The sequence below is a fragment of the Andrena cerasifolii genome, chromosome 5 (genome assembly GCF_050908995.1).
Source record: "Andrena cerasifolii isolate SP2316 chromosome 5, iyAndCera1_principal, whole genome shotgun sequence".
NCBI classification, from domain to species: Eukaryota; Metazoa; Arthropoda; class Insecta; order Hymenoptera; family Andrenidae; genus Andrena; species Andrena cerasifolii.
Genome location: NC_135122.1, coordinates 12,380,713 through 12,396,159, shown reverse-complemented (window position 1 = coordinate 12,396,159; position 15,447 = coordinate 12,380,713). Strand labels below are relative to the sequence as shown.

The following is a 15,447-nucleotide window of genomic DNA, read 5'->3' as shown; positions in this document are numbered from 1 at the left end:
GAGAAAGAAACTGCCGGGACAAAAGTATCGGACCCTTTACCGACATCGAGACCCAGGGACCCGTCTACTGCTTTATTATTAATATGCAACTCGCGTTCGACTTGTCTTCTCCTTCCCGTTGCCGATCAGACGCTAACGATTGCTATTTAACGAGGTAAAAGGGATTCTTCGGTCGCGGAAGGTATAATTTGAAAAACAGATTGTGGCGCGAGGAGTATTTGGGTCGAGGCACGAGAGCTTCTAATAAATACCGCAAGGCGAAGGGAAACGTTGGCCGTGCTCCGGAGTGTGCAGAACTTTAACGCAGCCCTTCCTTCTCGAATCACTTAAATGTCCTGACTCGCAACATTTTTAGCGAATTGTGGTTACACCGTATACTTACCACTGGCCGGAATAATCGTGCCGCGGTGGAAAAATACGAGAAGCTCGGCAAATCCCCTCCCCGTTCCGTTCCATTTCTGCGTAGGGAAGTTTGCCCCCCGGCCATCGTGCTGCTCGATTTAAGCGGAAGCGAACGCGAGAGTTCGAGTAGCAACACAGATGCGTTCGCGAAAGCTCAACGAGTTAAACCACAAACTCAATTGGACGTCGGAAAGAAACTCTGCAACAAATGGGCGAAGTCTGGCCCGGACACGGGCCGGCCTTAGTCATTTGACGCCTCATTTCTGTTCCCGCAAAAACCAGGGTAACGACCACCGTCTGTATACCGTTCCCTGTGTATCGACGCTCAACATCCCTCTACGCTCTATAGTACTCTATACTTTCGTTACTATGCATTATGCAATGGACGTTCGCATTTAACAACGCGAATGGGAATAGATGGAAACGCAGATTCCCGTCGACAATGTTTATTGGGCGGGGATTGAGAACGGCGCTCATTTTCAGGGATTCATTTCCACGAACACGCCGGCAGCAATTGTCAAGGTGGATGGCCACGGATGTGCGGGAAGAAATTTGATTAACCGAGCGACTGCCAGCGTCGTTGCGCGCATCTCGTAAGTGGATGGATGAAGAACTTTGCAGAACAAACAATTCGAAGAGATTACCATGAAATAGGATATGCGGCGTGCACGTGCAGGCGCGTGTACTCGCGAAGAAAACGATCTCTGGCGCGCAAGAAAATATTATCAGAGACAGGAAATCACGGGATCCTCCCGGACTTATGAATTCGAAACATAATCTGTTTCGTCAACGGTGACGCCAATTTCCACGGAATTAATGCAACGGGGGAACGAAATGGTCGCAGGAGTGTTGCCACTGTAATGAAAGGGAGGATTGACACCGATTTTCAAGAACATTCTTCTTGTCGACCAAGGATGTTAGATGCGCGCCGAGCGAAAGAATAGACAAATCGTGCCACTCGAGTATGTTAATGCGCGTCACTATCTTACCGCGACCTTAATCGCAAACGATGTCGATGGAGAAGCCATCGCGCATGCAGCCGCTCGGCAGGCTCCTCGAGGGGTTTAAAAATGCAGATCGTAGCGTACATATGAGGCGGTGTGACCCAAGAACGCCGCTAGTCAGCTGAATCTTAAGGAGTTCACTTATCCCGCCTTACGCCGCCGTTGCTCATTAGCGGCGCTTCTAATGTCGAGGTAACATTCATAGCTCTGGCCGGAATGCCATTAGCTAATAAAACAGAACGGGCTACACGCCTACCGACACGTCCAGCCGTGTTCTCGCGTTCCCTGCCTCGGCGGCCGCAAAATAAGCATGGTTGGCCAGCGCCCAAAACCATCCGTGGACCATTACAGGCTTGGGGATAACGTACCATTCCCACCGACTTCCCCGCTCGTTTTCTGCCGTTTCCCTGTAAGTGCTGCATAAAGAATTCAAAGACGAACCCAGGCAACTCTGTATTGTGCTGACTCGAGGCAGGAGTTCAGCCCCGAAGTGAGGTACTCGAGAGAGAGAGAGAGAGAGAAGCCTGGACACTGTAACGTAGATGCTGATTAACCGTGGCTATCGTTACACGAGATGAAATTCGATCATCGGAAAATCGCAACGTGCCCGGGAGCTTTACACGCCGAGCAAGCACGCGAGGATTATTTACCTATGCAACAACGATCCCTCGTCGCGATTCAGATAATATCGTAAGTTTCATAAGCATCTATGTACTCCCTGCCAATGAACCGCTATTGTTATATCTCGCACCTGCACTGCGACCAGGCGCATGCAACGTCCCTCGCATGCACCGAACGATATTGGTCGAGCACTTTTATGGGCTATCCGTTGCTGGCTTTACGATCGAATCCAACGATCAAAGGCAAGCCGAGTAGAAGGGTGCTGACAATGACACCGGTCGACCTCCTTTTCCTTAATTTATTTACTTCCGATTGCCAGTAAGCGACAGCGTCGTAGAGCCAACGCTCCTTGCTCCAAATATCAGCCCTAATAAAACCCCCGGCTTTCGACCCACGGAACAGAAATGAAACACGACTCTCTACAACCGCGCGTATGCAGATCATCGCGCATTCCTGATCGCTTCGCCGGAGAAAGGCCGCGAGGAGCGCGACTGAACGGCGATCGCGAGTACCGCGGCGGACTGCTAATTAATCAGGCGAAAAGTGATTTAATTAACGCAAAGATACCACATCTAATTACGTCCCCGCCATTCGCCGTAGCGAATCGAGCTCGTATCTAACTCGCGCCGCGAAAGCGGCGTTTTAATGATCGGCCGCGGCCGTTCGAGGGTGGACTGGTTTTCCAGAAATTCCGTCGTCACGTGGCGCCGATGGGTGCGTGCGTAGCTGCACGCGTGGACGGTTCACACGTTGGAAAATTATGCCGATCGATGAGCGCACGGCCGGACAGAGGCGACGCGGAGAAAGGAGAGAGACCAAGGCGAGTGTGACGGACAGTTTTGCATGTACTTTATTATGTGCATAATTAGAATAACGGATAACTTAACAACTTTCCGCTCACAACTAACGAGGGTGTATCGGGCGTATTATCAGCGGCCGCGTGAGACGATGATACGAGCGGCGGACACGACGCGGATCGTCGGTGAGAACGGTGTTTTCGCCGGCGTCGGAGAAAGCTCATGGCTTAAAGGTTGCTCGTAATGAAGGACACCTGCGCCGACTCCCACAGCCGCGTGCATTTTCTCTTTCTGGTTCGCAGTACGCGTTGCACGACTGATGCGCGCGATTGCATCCCGCGAAGGCATCGCTCTGCCGGACGGCCGCGCCGCAGCGCTTCTGGGGGTTAATACGAATATGCGAGACGACTTAATAAGGATTCGAAGGCGATCCGAATATTTCTGTAGCCCCCGCAGGATCGGGCGAAATGATACAGGAAGCGCGTCGGAGGCTAGCGTTCGCGGGAAAGGGGCCATAAATTGAGCTTCACCCCTCGGCAGACGGGATGACTGATCGATAATGTTGCCCTGCGAAGTATCCGCTACCGAGCCGTAAACGGCGAGCCGGGCATAACACACTTTAATGGCGAATTTAAGCCGTAAGTGAAGAGGGCGATGGGTAGCCCGCGACGGCGGCCTTGTTGGACCATATGCCGCGTCGGATTAGGAACACATATTACGCGCGAAGCGTTATTACGAACTGCTGGAAACGGCTTAATTGCCGTTATTATCAGGACAATAATACGGATGCAGCAACGCCGACACCTGCAATCTGACGTTCTCGGTGCAGCTTCGCAATCGACCGGTTCAAGTAACCGTTACGATAATCTTCCCAGACCGTCCCGATGGTATTTTAATTACATTGCGACAGAGGGTGGTTGAGCTTACGCTCTGCTAACGCGAGGACGATCGATGACTTATCCTCGAGTCCTGATCAGGGTTCAGGAATGATACAGTAACGGACGGAGTCTACTTAATTTTATAAAAAGCCCCGCCTGTACTCGCTCGTAGCGACGGCGCGCGTTCGGAGAAGATCAATCGTGTGCGAATGGAATTCTAAAGCTGGCCGTGGAAAATAAATCACTTGAGAGTCACGTGTACACCGTATTCACGTCTGGATCGACAAACGACGCGATATATACGGTTTATTGACAGACGAAATCAATAAATGAGACTTTACGAATGGATACAGGGAGACCGTCTTTCGCGTCCCCTTCAGAGCTCTACATATAATGTTCGGAGTCCAACCCCTTTCCCTCTAGTCTCGCCCCTTTCTCCCCGGGCGATGTAATGGGTGCATAAATTATACAGTCTGAAATATGCTAATGCTAGGCTCAACCGGCATTGCTATATCGAGGGACATAATCTAATAAAAAAGTCGGGACATCCTGGGAGGAAAGTTTAAGAATCACTGCCGGAGCGCTGGCTGGCGTTTCGTGGGCAACGATAACATCGCCGTGCACGTTATCCGCGCGTTTCCTGTGTCGCGATAATTACGATCGCTGTAATTAATTGATGCAAATAGTTGAGCGATAAAACGCGCACGCTGGATACCCTGGTATTTATTAAGAACGGAAGAGCGGTTCGTTTCGCGCTGCCGAAGAATGCGGTACAATTATTTAATCCACCCCGGGGTGCGCGACTATCCAGCCGACCGGTTCACTGTAAAATATCGATACAGAGACGTCCCAGGAATAAGACATTCATGAATATTTAAGAGACGCTTTTAATATTCGACAAACAGTTCTTGGAGGTGTCGGGAAAGGGCGTCGCAGACGCTTCGCTTCGCGGCATAAATAATTCTTTACCACCTGCGCCGACGAGCATAATTATCGTCAGGCCGCTAAGTAACAAAACAATTCCAACGACAGGTTGAATGCCTCGTGCCGCGCTACGCTTGCAAGCCTAGACGTCCCTCGTCTTCGAGGCGGGGCGCGTCTAATCGGAATAGAAGCGGAGTGTAAGACGCGATTTCACCTCCAACGTACATGCAGATGGAAACATTAATAATATAGATACCATCGAACGTAATCTCGGGCTCTGGGATAGTGCCTCTATTGTGCGCAGTGTACGCCACCCACAAGCGCGGAGGAATTATTCAATAAAAATTAGCGACACCGCGCCCTGAAGGAATCAACGTTCGGAAAGCTGCTGGAAAGTTGGGTAGGGTGAGTAGGGCCTTCAACCCCGTTAAGTTCCGTGCGAGTTATTTCATGGGCAATTCCTTTTATTGAACCGAGACAGCGTTCATCTTTTCCTTGCCCCTTTCGCGGCAAAGAGGTCGTTAGTCAAGATAAGAAATTAAAGAAGCAATGATGGAACGAAGGGAGCACGGAGTGGATCCAACAAAGGCGCATTACATTCGTTTTACTGCCAAACGACCGATATATCTAATCATTCGAAATCTGCATAATGGTCAGTTGGCGTGTTTCGTACGTGCTGCGCGCGTACTTATTCTTGAAACGACCTGTGCCACCTCTCTGCACGTTCGAAAACGCTACCAGTCGAATAAAAACTTCCCGCCGCCCTAACGACCACCGACGTTACATTAAATTGCGGCGATTCGCCATTAGCGGCCGAACAAAAACGGGTCCCAAAGCATCGTTAATACATTCCCAATGTAGAGCGAAGTTAAATACAAAACCGAGCTTTTCAATTACCAGTCCCTTATCGCGCGGACGTTTCAAGTCTTTCAGATTCCAATTCAAAGAAGAACCAGCACCGCCACCTATCATCCTCGCGCTCAACTACTTCCCGCGATCCCAAAGGGTATCCCTATTTTACAGTAGTTTCTCGGGACTGTTTAAATTCCTCCACTCGCGGCACACTTGAACAACAATGACAATAATGCGCACGAAAATTAGAATATTTCATCAACGTTGCTATGTTGTACAAGAAACTTTAATTCGCTCTGCGTAGCAATGAAGAGAACGCGAACACCAGAAGGCTTTTACAAGCAGAAAAGCTGCTCTCCAACGTTCCCTTTAAATTAAGAAGATTAATATATCCGTGGCGGTGTTAACACCTGCTTTAATTGCAAAGTACTAGCCTGCGTAGAGGCTCATTGGAATATCGGCATCCTGGATGAAGTGAAACAAATAGGACTTAATAGGAGGACCAATATGGTTGACCCGACACGTCCTACTTTACATATAATGGGAGCCCATAAGTTACAGTGCACCGCGGCGGCGATACATCGCGATGGCGTGTACGAAAAGGCCGCCGTGGCTCATGGCTGTTGGCGCAATTGTACACAATGCTCGGACCCGTGGGGCCACCCGACCGAGGAGCGAGGAGGAAGAAAAAGGTACCGGGGGGAGGCCAGTGTCGAAACATTTGGATCCCACTTACTGGGCCCCGGCCACAATGCATTGATTAATGAAGGACATCAAGACCGACACGCGGTACCCGCTAAGAATTTAATATGGACCAACGCCGTGGCGTCGCCGTCCGAATGTTTTACTATCGTATTAAGCCTGTCTGACAATGCCCCGGGCGCGAGACGGGCACATTTTCGTCTTTGATATACGCTTCCTTGTCAAGGATGTCAGGTGGCGGATTCAGAAAGAGTGATCGCTAATAAAGCAGAAATAATGATCCTATACCTTGCCCCGAGGTTACTTTTCAGTTGAAAAAAAAAGAAAGGTACACGGTAGGGCAGCGAAAGTTGTTTCGGATAACTTAATGTTGATAGCGCGACTGTGTTCCGCGCACCTTTATAAATAATTCCGATTGAACGAGGCCTGCGGCTATGAAACGACTTCTGGGAGTCCTCGCTGACCGCAGGTGTTTCTGCTCCGAGGTGTGATTGAGAGAGTATTTCTAAACGAAGGGAGAAAATGGGAGTTAAAAGGCTTTGCATTGATCATGGAGTACGTACTACGAATCTGCTTGCTTCAGTTCGGACGAGCCTCGAGTACGCGGAGGTCTGAAGTGACCCCAAGAGTCAAGGCTAACAGAAGTCGTACTATTGTCGATAAAAGAATTTCACCACGTCCCGCGTCCAATAAGATTTGCTCATAATTTCTCGCGTAAGTACCGCTTCGAAATCACGGCGCCGCTGTAAATCTTCCGCAACGCGAACAATGCGCCCCGCCCGTTGACAACGGGGTATATGTACATATTATATTCTTTCGATCCGCTTCTTCGTGGAACGTATCGCCGTGCCACGTCAAAAGTTATTGCCACGTGGATGAGCGGGGGTATTGTTCGATCTGTGTGCACACCTCGTGGCAATAAGGATAAAGTCGCATTGTCTAACTCAAACGAGAGTAAGACACGAGGCCATTCATCGCGGAATGCGATTGTGAACGACGATGGACCATTAGTCACCGTTACTCGCCGGAGAAGAAGCCCACCTCGAAACTCTCTAACGTAAACCGATAAAAACTCCTCGAAGCTCTGACCGACGGTCATCTCTCTAGCAATTCTGATTAATTTCATTAACGCACCGATAGAAAATCGCCTCGAATAATTACGAAGACTCGACGAAATCGAGGGTGGAACGTTTACGAGAGGACACGAAGAACATATTTTGTTAGATGGAATCTCGTCGCTTTTGAAATGCTCGCGAAACGCTAGTCATTTCGATCACGTTCAGGCGCATGTGCGCGTGCACGCACGAAATTTAATTTGCTAAGTATTCGTGAGCGGAGAAGCGCAGGATCACGTACGGTAATCGGTCACACCCACCAGTCGTCATTACCTATGCAAATGTCTGAAATATATGAGAATTAATTTTATTGATCCCCGGCGAAAATGCGCGGGGGGCGCGGCCGCTTATTGGGCAAATTCGTTGCCGGGTTTTTCGGTGGGTTTATCCTGCCGGGCGTGAATAAAACATTCGCGAAATGGTAACAAAAAGCCGCGGGAACAAGGCGTCGCGCCGGTTTGTTTGGTTGCAGAGCGAAGGAATTCAGTTTCATACCTTCTGGCGTGTGTAAACGTCTCTTTAGAAGAATTTATGGACGGTATGCTTTACGATCCGCAGAATAGCGGACACCTAATTTGGCCCTTATGACGGCGCGGTTACCTTTTGCGCGACGGTCTAATGATTTCGCGCGTGGAAAGGGCTCGCGCTGTATTGTGCGGCCGTAACCGCGGCCGCACAATGTATAACAATGAACATCAAACTCGGAATAAAGGAGAGAGGCCGTGAAAGAAGGACAAAGGGAACGCTGCTTGCGTAACGAATGTAAATTCGCGTCTCGCTGAAATTCAGTCGCGCGGGAAGAACGGCTCCTTCGAAATTTACACTCCGCCCATTAAAAGCCTGCGCGGCTATCGTTCCGAGGCGGGGGTGCATTGATGCCGTCGCGGGCAAATATTAATTCCGGCCGGCGCGGGATTAAGTAATTTTATCAGCTCCGCCGGCTATTCCGCGGGAGAACATGCGTATCCACAAATCATCCATTGAAAGGGTAACGTTTTACTAGAATCGATCCGTTAACAAGGCCGCGGCCGACGATAAATTATAGCGTAATATCGAAATGCGCGGCGGAACAATGGGAAAGGATCACATTGCAATAGCGCCGTTTGAATAAGTTCCCAGATACGTGCCGCTCGCGGACGCGAATTCATGCAAGACTTACGAGAGGAGAGAGACGAATATGAAAGCTTTTGTCGAGGATTCTGGGCGCGAGTACGAGACGCAAAAGAATGAAATTCGCACTGTCCCGAATGGTATTGTCCGCAAGAGCACTGTAATCGATCGTCGCTCGATGAATGCCGGGACGAGGTGGCGGCGCGGGCGCGGCGGGAGGAGAAATCGAAGGGTTGGAAGAGATAGGGTGCGTGCACAGGCAGATACGCAGAGCCGATTTTTATTACCAGGCTGCGCTTCGACGAGCTTTGTAATTCCGACCATCTATATGAAATCTCCCGACTTCCTTTATCCTCCGTATAAAGGAGGAGCCTCCTCGTACACCCCCCTCTGGTCGATCGTTTAACGCGACTTCTCAACGACCTGGCACTCGTAAACGAGCGAAAACAGTTCCAATATCTGCCGCTTACCAACGGAACAACTCTTCGTGTTACTTCAGAGTGACATTGGGGGCTAATGTACAAATTACTCGGGATGTAATCGTGGCGAAAGAAGCGAACGCTGTACAGTCTTCCTATCCAGAAGCAACTGAATTACAGAGTCAGAAGGGAAGATTCTAATCTCTGGAATAGCGAGACGGTCACGTAGCCATCGTAAACCCCGTCCACGATGAAAAGCTTGTCACACGCAATTGCGAGAATTCTAATTTCTCTGACGGTGTATCGTCTGCGTGAAAATGAAGACCATGGGGCCCCTCCGTATTTTCAGCCGCCCTGAAGGAAGGACACGCGCGAGGACGCGTAAATACTCGTTCGCTTCCCGGCCGCCGGGGGGTGAAAAGCAATCTTTACGTTGGAAAAAAAAGTGGGGCGCAAAGTGGCGCGAAAAGTTAGATTATTAAAGTCCCCGAATGGCCGGAGGAGGCGCGTATTATCCGCGCCTTTGGTTTACTTCGGATTAAGAAAGTTCAACCCTGGAGGGTAGGCGGTTTTGTGTCAAAAGCCAGCGAATCATAATAACGATCCGGCGAATTCGGACGTGTGCTCGAGGGTTCGTGCATCGAATTACCTGGGGAAACTTTTCACCAGCGACAGGCGAATTAACAGCCAGCGAGCGGAATGGAAGCTGCTCGTAACAATTTCGCGTTCGATGTTCCTTCCTATAGCTGCCCAAGAGTTTCATCTGGTTTCGAGTAACAGTCGATGCGATTCGAATTTCGCGATGCGCACGCGAAACGATTGGACGTGTGTTGAGGCCATCGGCTAGCTACTCGTGCCTAAGCGTGGCCGTCCGACAAGTCTCTCCCAGTTATATTTATGCGGCTGGAAACGTTGCTTTCCCACGCGAGGAGAATTACTCGCGTATCTCACGCACGCGCTTTCACAACAACGGGCCGCGGTGATCGACGAAATATCAGATCGTTCCCGATAAAAATGTCCTGCCCCCGCCTGTACGTATGTAGGTACGTTTGTTCTCTCGCGTAATGGAATTATCGTTCCGCAGGAACCGCGGCACGCGATACTTCGATTACGCCAAATGCTCCCTTTCGCGGCTGCCAGCCACCACCCACGCCCTCCCCGTTCCCCGCTTCACCGCCCGCCCCGTCGTCGTTGTTCGACGCTTATAATTCCAACTTATAGCCGCACGTAGAAACTTACGCCGGGCAATTATAATCACCGCTTAAGGGAGATTAGCGTGAAGGAAAAGGGTGGCTAGGGGGTTGCGAAATTGTCGTCGCACGCGCGAATTTACGCGGTAAATCTGACGTTATAATCTTGCTCCTAATGGGTGATAGATTCTACGTGCGGAAGGTAAATCGTCGTCGCTGAACCTGGTGGGAAATGAATCGTGGAAAGGGAAATCGCTCTCGACTCGCGAATCGTAAATAGAACGTCGCCAGGGGCTTGAATGACGCGACTATTCCCGGCTCGGGAAGGTATTTTCGTACGGCAATCTTTATATACCTATCGCGTATAGGCGCGAGCAAATAGCGCTGGCCATTACGGTCCTAACGTGCGCGAGCATCGCCTGGTATCACGATTTTCCCATTTCCAATATGTTTATGGATCTCGACGCGTTAAGGAAGCGTCGACGAACCAATCACCGAGCATTGCGCGCTAGGAGAAAGTATACGACACAAGCTTACGCAAAGGTGAATTATGCATATTGGAATTCCGAAGACTTCTACTTAATTCGAACGTTTCGAGAATATGCAGTGGCAGGGGTGTGGACTAGACGAGGCATGACACCTGCATAAAGGATTCTATAGTGGGAGGAACGTTGAACGCCAAGAGAATATGAACGCGTGAATATCATACGAGAGGATACGTCCTTTCTCCGAAAGCAATTTGTCGCGAAAACCTTGGCGCGCAATCCGAAAGCAAAACAGAACGTCCAGGGCAACGTCCAACAAACAATGTACGCGCCCTTTTTGTGCCCCGGAACGTGGAGCGGCCATATGCCTGCTCGCTCGCCTGCGCCGTGAAAATATTTCGCATATTTTTGTTAGGAATTAATCCAGCCCCGTAATACTCGTTGCTCGGCGTGTTCGCCGCTGAAAATTCTCTTGACAAACAACCCTCTCGGCTGCATTCGCACCCCCGGCCGGCTAAACGGCACGTCGCGGTCGCCTCTGTGTTTGTACGCTTTCCGGCGCGTGTGTACACGACCGTCTGTGACCGTCTGCGGGGTGCGAGCCAGGAAAACGCGGGGAGATCCGACGAAATGGTCAGCGGCGGCCTCCGCCGCCTCGGCAACCCCTTTGCGACCCCGTTGCCAGCCGCGTATTCTCAGCGCGGAATTCCTCAAGTTTGCCCAGGGACAGAAATTAGTTGGAGCGGCGTAATTGCTCGAATGTATGCGTTCGCCCGTTAACGTTATGGCACCTCTCATTACGGTCCTAACAGCAGCTGACACGAGCAACGGACGGGTTCATCCCCTATGCGCACGGTTGACGGAAGCAAAAATTTCAGCGTCGCCTTGGGAGAGATCCCAGAAAAATTCCACGATTAATTCCCGCCCCTTCCTACCGCCCTTTCTTCCGCCTATGCTCCCCGTGTCTCGGGTAGAATTGAAGACACCAGACCACTTGAAAGGAGCTGAGCCACAAATAAAGCTTAGTTGCTTTGCAATAGTAGCTGGGTCACTGGTGTATACTGTGTCAAATCCACTTAATTCCACAGAGTTGAGGGATAGTGGTTCGAATGGTACTGGGTCGTCCTTAAATTACATAAGGCTTTTGGGGAGGGTCAGGTAGTGTAATATTTTTTAATCTAATTTTCAATAAACACAAATTCTATCATTAATGTTCCAGAAAAGTAGTTTCAGTTTAAATTTCCCGAAACCGAATTAAATGAATTATATAAACCTTTAAAAGAATTTTAATAACTGAAAAAATTATATGTAAAAAATATTACGTAAGAAGGGGGTTGCAATACCAAATCTTACGAATTCTTATACTGGGAGAGGGGGTAAGAAATCGCTAAAATTACCTTTACGTAATTTAAGGACGACCCCTGCCCAACCGCGTCACTCGATGTCAGAGGCGGATTCAGGAGCCTTTCTTGGAGAGGGTGAAATATGTAAAAGTACATAAGTACATTTTTTAATCTTCTTTTACGATATTTAGAATTTGCTTGTAATTTATATTTTAATATCTCTCTCTCGACCACCACTACCGCCCCCCTACGGATCCGCCCCTGCTCGATATGGTTTAATTCCATTACGTGGTGGCGATAAGAAGGCTAAGGGGCAGTTCTAATAATCGATATTTGTATCGGCAACGCGAAGTGTCGCAGTCCAACGTAGCTTTACATCGGTTGCAATTTCGTCGGGATCGTTAGCCGAGATTGACGCGGCTAGTGAACACCGGCGAATTATTGTCATTCCATTGGGTCATCCCGTTAATCATGATTAAGCAAATTTCATACCCGAGCTATTAATATTATAGTGGTTGACCGCACGATGTCCACAAAATTCCCCTGGCTAGTATAGAATGCATGCACTCACCCCGGCTACCACCGCTGCCAGCAAACTTCCCGTTGTTGATTAAACCAGAAAGAGCTTCGACCACTTGCGTCCCCGTTCGCACCAGCTTCGTTTCCAGAAATTCGGCGATTTATTACTTATTGTTAGCATGCCCGAGGATAAGTCCCCCGACCAGTTAGAGCGATGTGGAAAAAAAGCTACGGAGCAATGATAAATGTCGGTAAATGTAGGCGGCACGCTTTTAATTAAATGTTTAATTTTCTCGCGATTACGTGAGAGGCAACAGCGGAACGTAATCCGCTAGGTTGGAATAGAAGCATGGTTTCTACGAATAAAGTTTCATTGGATAATCTCGCGTGTTGGCAAGTTTCTTTTACAGACTACCTTTTTTCCGTATTTTTTCGAATATTTCACCCTGAATTTATGATCTTATACCTGCTAATAATGAATGCAATCCCCAGTGTCACGAAGCTATTTCCAAAAACAGCTACAGAAATTTAATGAAACCGTTACAGAAATTTAATAGGTTATTATTGTGCCGTTAACGTACATTTATCATCAATAGTATTAACAAATACCTCGCTGTGGTATACCAAGTGGTATTGCTCGAAATGCAAAGTCTTGCAATTTGAACATTAATATTTAACAATTCACGGGACTGAAGCGCACGCATTTGAAAAGCGCGAGAAACAAGCTGCTTCGTTCAAATGGTTCGTGAGGGGCCGGTGTCAGGGCTGCAACTTTCTTTAGGTCACGATAGATATACGATCTCATAGATTCGATGTAAAAAGTTGAATTAAAACTCTTACTTGCAACGTGCATGGCGCTGCGACCGTTATTGCTTCGATCCTCGACGCACTTAACCGACCGTTTCACTAATAAGTCGAAGTTTAGGAACACATCGGGAAACCGAGAGTTCCCTAAAAATCCCCAGAAATCCCTAAAACAGCGGCTGAGTATAGTAACATGAGAGAAAATGCGAGCACGAGCTTTTTGCGTACATCTGCCAGAAAGCTCATGACCTCTTTAAAGTAATGGCATTTGCTACGAGGAGTCTGCGGCATTTATATAAAATATACAATGGAAGTACAGCAGCTAGATACTCTACACTTCGCCTACCGATTGCTCGAATATCCGTCGTTCAAACGGCGCAAAGATGTTATTACAACACTGAGGGTAAGTAACCCCAGGAAATATAACCTTTTATAGCCGGAGCATACACGGCTCAAATACTTAGTGCGCACTACGATAAGTAGTATGCATGACAAAAAAGCAATCATCGTTCGTACCGACACGCAGTAACACGCTTTTATTTACCGCTGATAGCACCTGCTTAATCACTGATTTTTTATGTGAATATTTCCTATGTAAATACTTAACACATTAACTGTGGCTTTCCATAGCGCATAGACCAAAAATAACAGGTAGCTTAACAAATATACAATCAACCGGGGGAACCATTCAGTCTCTGGCAGTGGATGGTTTGGATAATAAGAAACAAGAGGACGAGGAAAAGGAGGAGGTGGAGGAGAAAAAGAGACGCGAACAATCGAGAAGGCTGCTCAAACATAGTTTTACATTCTTCGGGGTGTTCATTACTGTTGGTCTATCTTACATGATATACGATTTAACTAGAACCAAATACGACGACGACGGAAACATCATTGAGGATGAATTCTCAAATTTACCATTACACGAGAGGATATATAGAAGGCTAACAAGAGAGCTTAACTATTATACTAAGGTATAAAACTCGAGCTACCGAGGGAGGGAATGATTCAAATGAGTTTCAATAATACAGAATAATGTGAAAAAAAATATATAGAAGAAATGTATTTTGTAGATGGTTCAAGAACCTAGCAGAGATAAGTTACTTCCAGACCCTCTTAAGTATCCTTACATTCAACCTCCTTATACTTTAGTATTGGAATTGACAGACGTACTCGTGCATCCCGATTGGACGGTAAATTGCACATTAGTTGAAGCGTATTAATTCGTTTAACATAGATATTTATCTGTATTAACTCACGATTCAGTACGAAACTGGTTGGAGATTTAAAAAGCGACCTGGAGTGGATCAATTTTTAGAAGCCGTAGCTCCCCCACAATTCGAAATTGTAGTGTATACAGCAGAGCAGGGGCTGGTAAGCAATGCTGATTATATACCGTCCGCGAACTTATTAGCGAGGGATTTAAATTATTTGTTTCATATGACTTCTAGACTGTTTTCCCTATTTTGGATATCTTGGATCCTAATGGATATATCATGTACAGATTAGTAAGAGATACAACACGTTTTGTAGATGGCCATCATGTTAAAGATTTAAATGCCCTTAATCGTGATCTTAGTAAAGTAAGTACTCGGTCGATGCTTTTAATATTTGCTAAAGCCATTGTAACATATTTCACGTGATGTTTTATCAGGTTCTAGTAGTTGACTGGAATTCAAAGAGTACAAAATTCCACCCTGAGAACACATTGACGTTGCCGCAATGGACGGGTAATGACGACGATACGACGCTATATGACTTAGCTGCATTCCTCAAAAGTAAGTTTCCTTCATTAATTTCGTAAATATGTTTAATCTAATATGTTAACAATTTTTACTACTTTTGAGCTCATATTTTACACATCTTTCAGCTATATTAGCAACAAATGTCGAAGATGTGCGAGACGTCCTCAATTATTACAGACAGTTTGATAATCCGTTACAAGTTTTTAGAGAAAATCAACGAAAATTGCTGGTAACTATAGTTGACATTAATCTTTATAGTGGATGAATTTAATATTCGTTAACGCCTACAAAATTCTAGATGCAAATGGAGGAAGAAGAAAATAAGGCACAGCAAGAACACAGCAAAGTACTAACGTCAAAATGGAAACCATCTTTCCTTCGAAATCGTTAAATCATAACAGAACGTGCAACTGTTGTAAAATATAAAAACTTGTACACCATCATTAACATGTTCGTTCACTTTATCAATACACATTACATGTAATTATTGTATAATTTTTGCTATAAATAAATAAACAAGTAATTCGTACGTCCAAATGA

At 47.4% G+C, this 15,447-nt stretch overlaps 1 protein-coding gene across 1 annotated transcript; it reads left to right on the top strand.

The window, feature by feature from the left end:
* Positions 1-13,342: 13,342 nt before the first annotated feature.
* LOC143369074 (mitochondrial import inner membrane translocase subunit TIM50-C) lies at positions 13,343-15,436 on the top strand. The gene is made up of 8 exons (XM_076812502.1): positions 13,343-13,568; positions 13,796-14,136; positions 14,236-14,355; positions 14,429-14,536; positions 14,614-14,745; positions 14,817-14,940; positions 15,033-15,136; positions 15,206-15,436. Exons 1-8 carry the CDS (start codon positions 13,427-13,429, stop codon positions 15,296-15,298), a joined length of 1,164 nt encoding a protein of 387 aa, XP_076668617.1. The 5' UTR covers positions 13,343-13,426; the 3' UTR covers positions 15,299-15,436.
* The last annotated feature ends 11 nt before the right edge of the window (positions 15,437-15,447 follow it).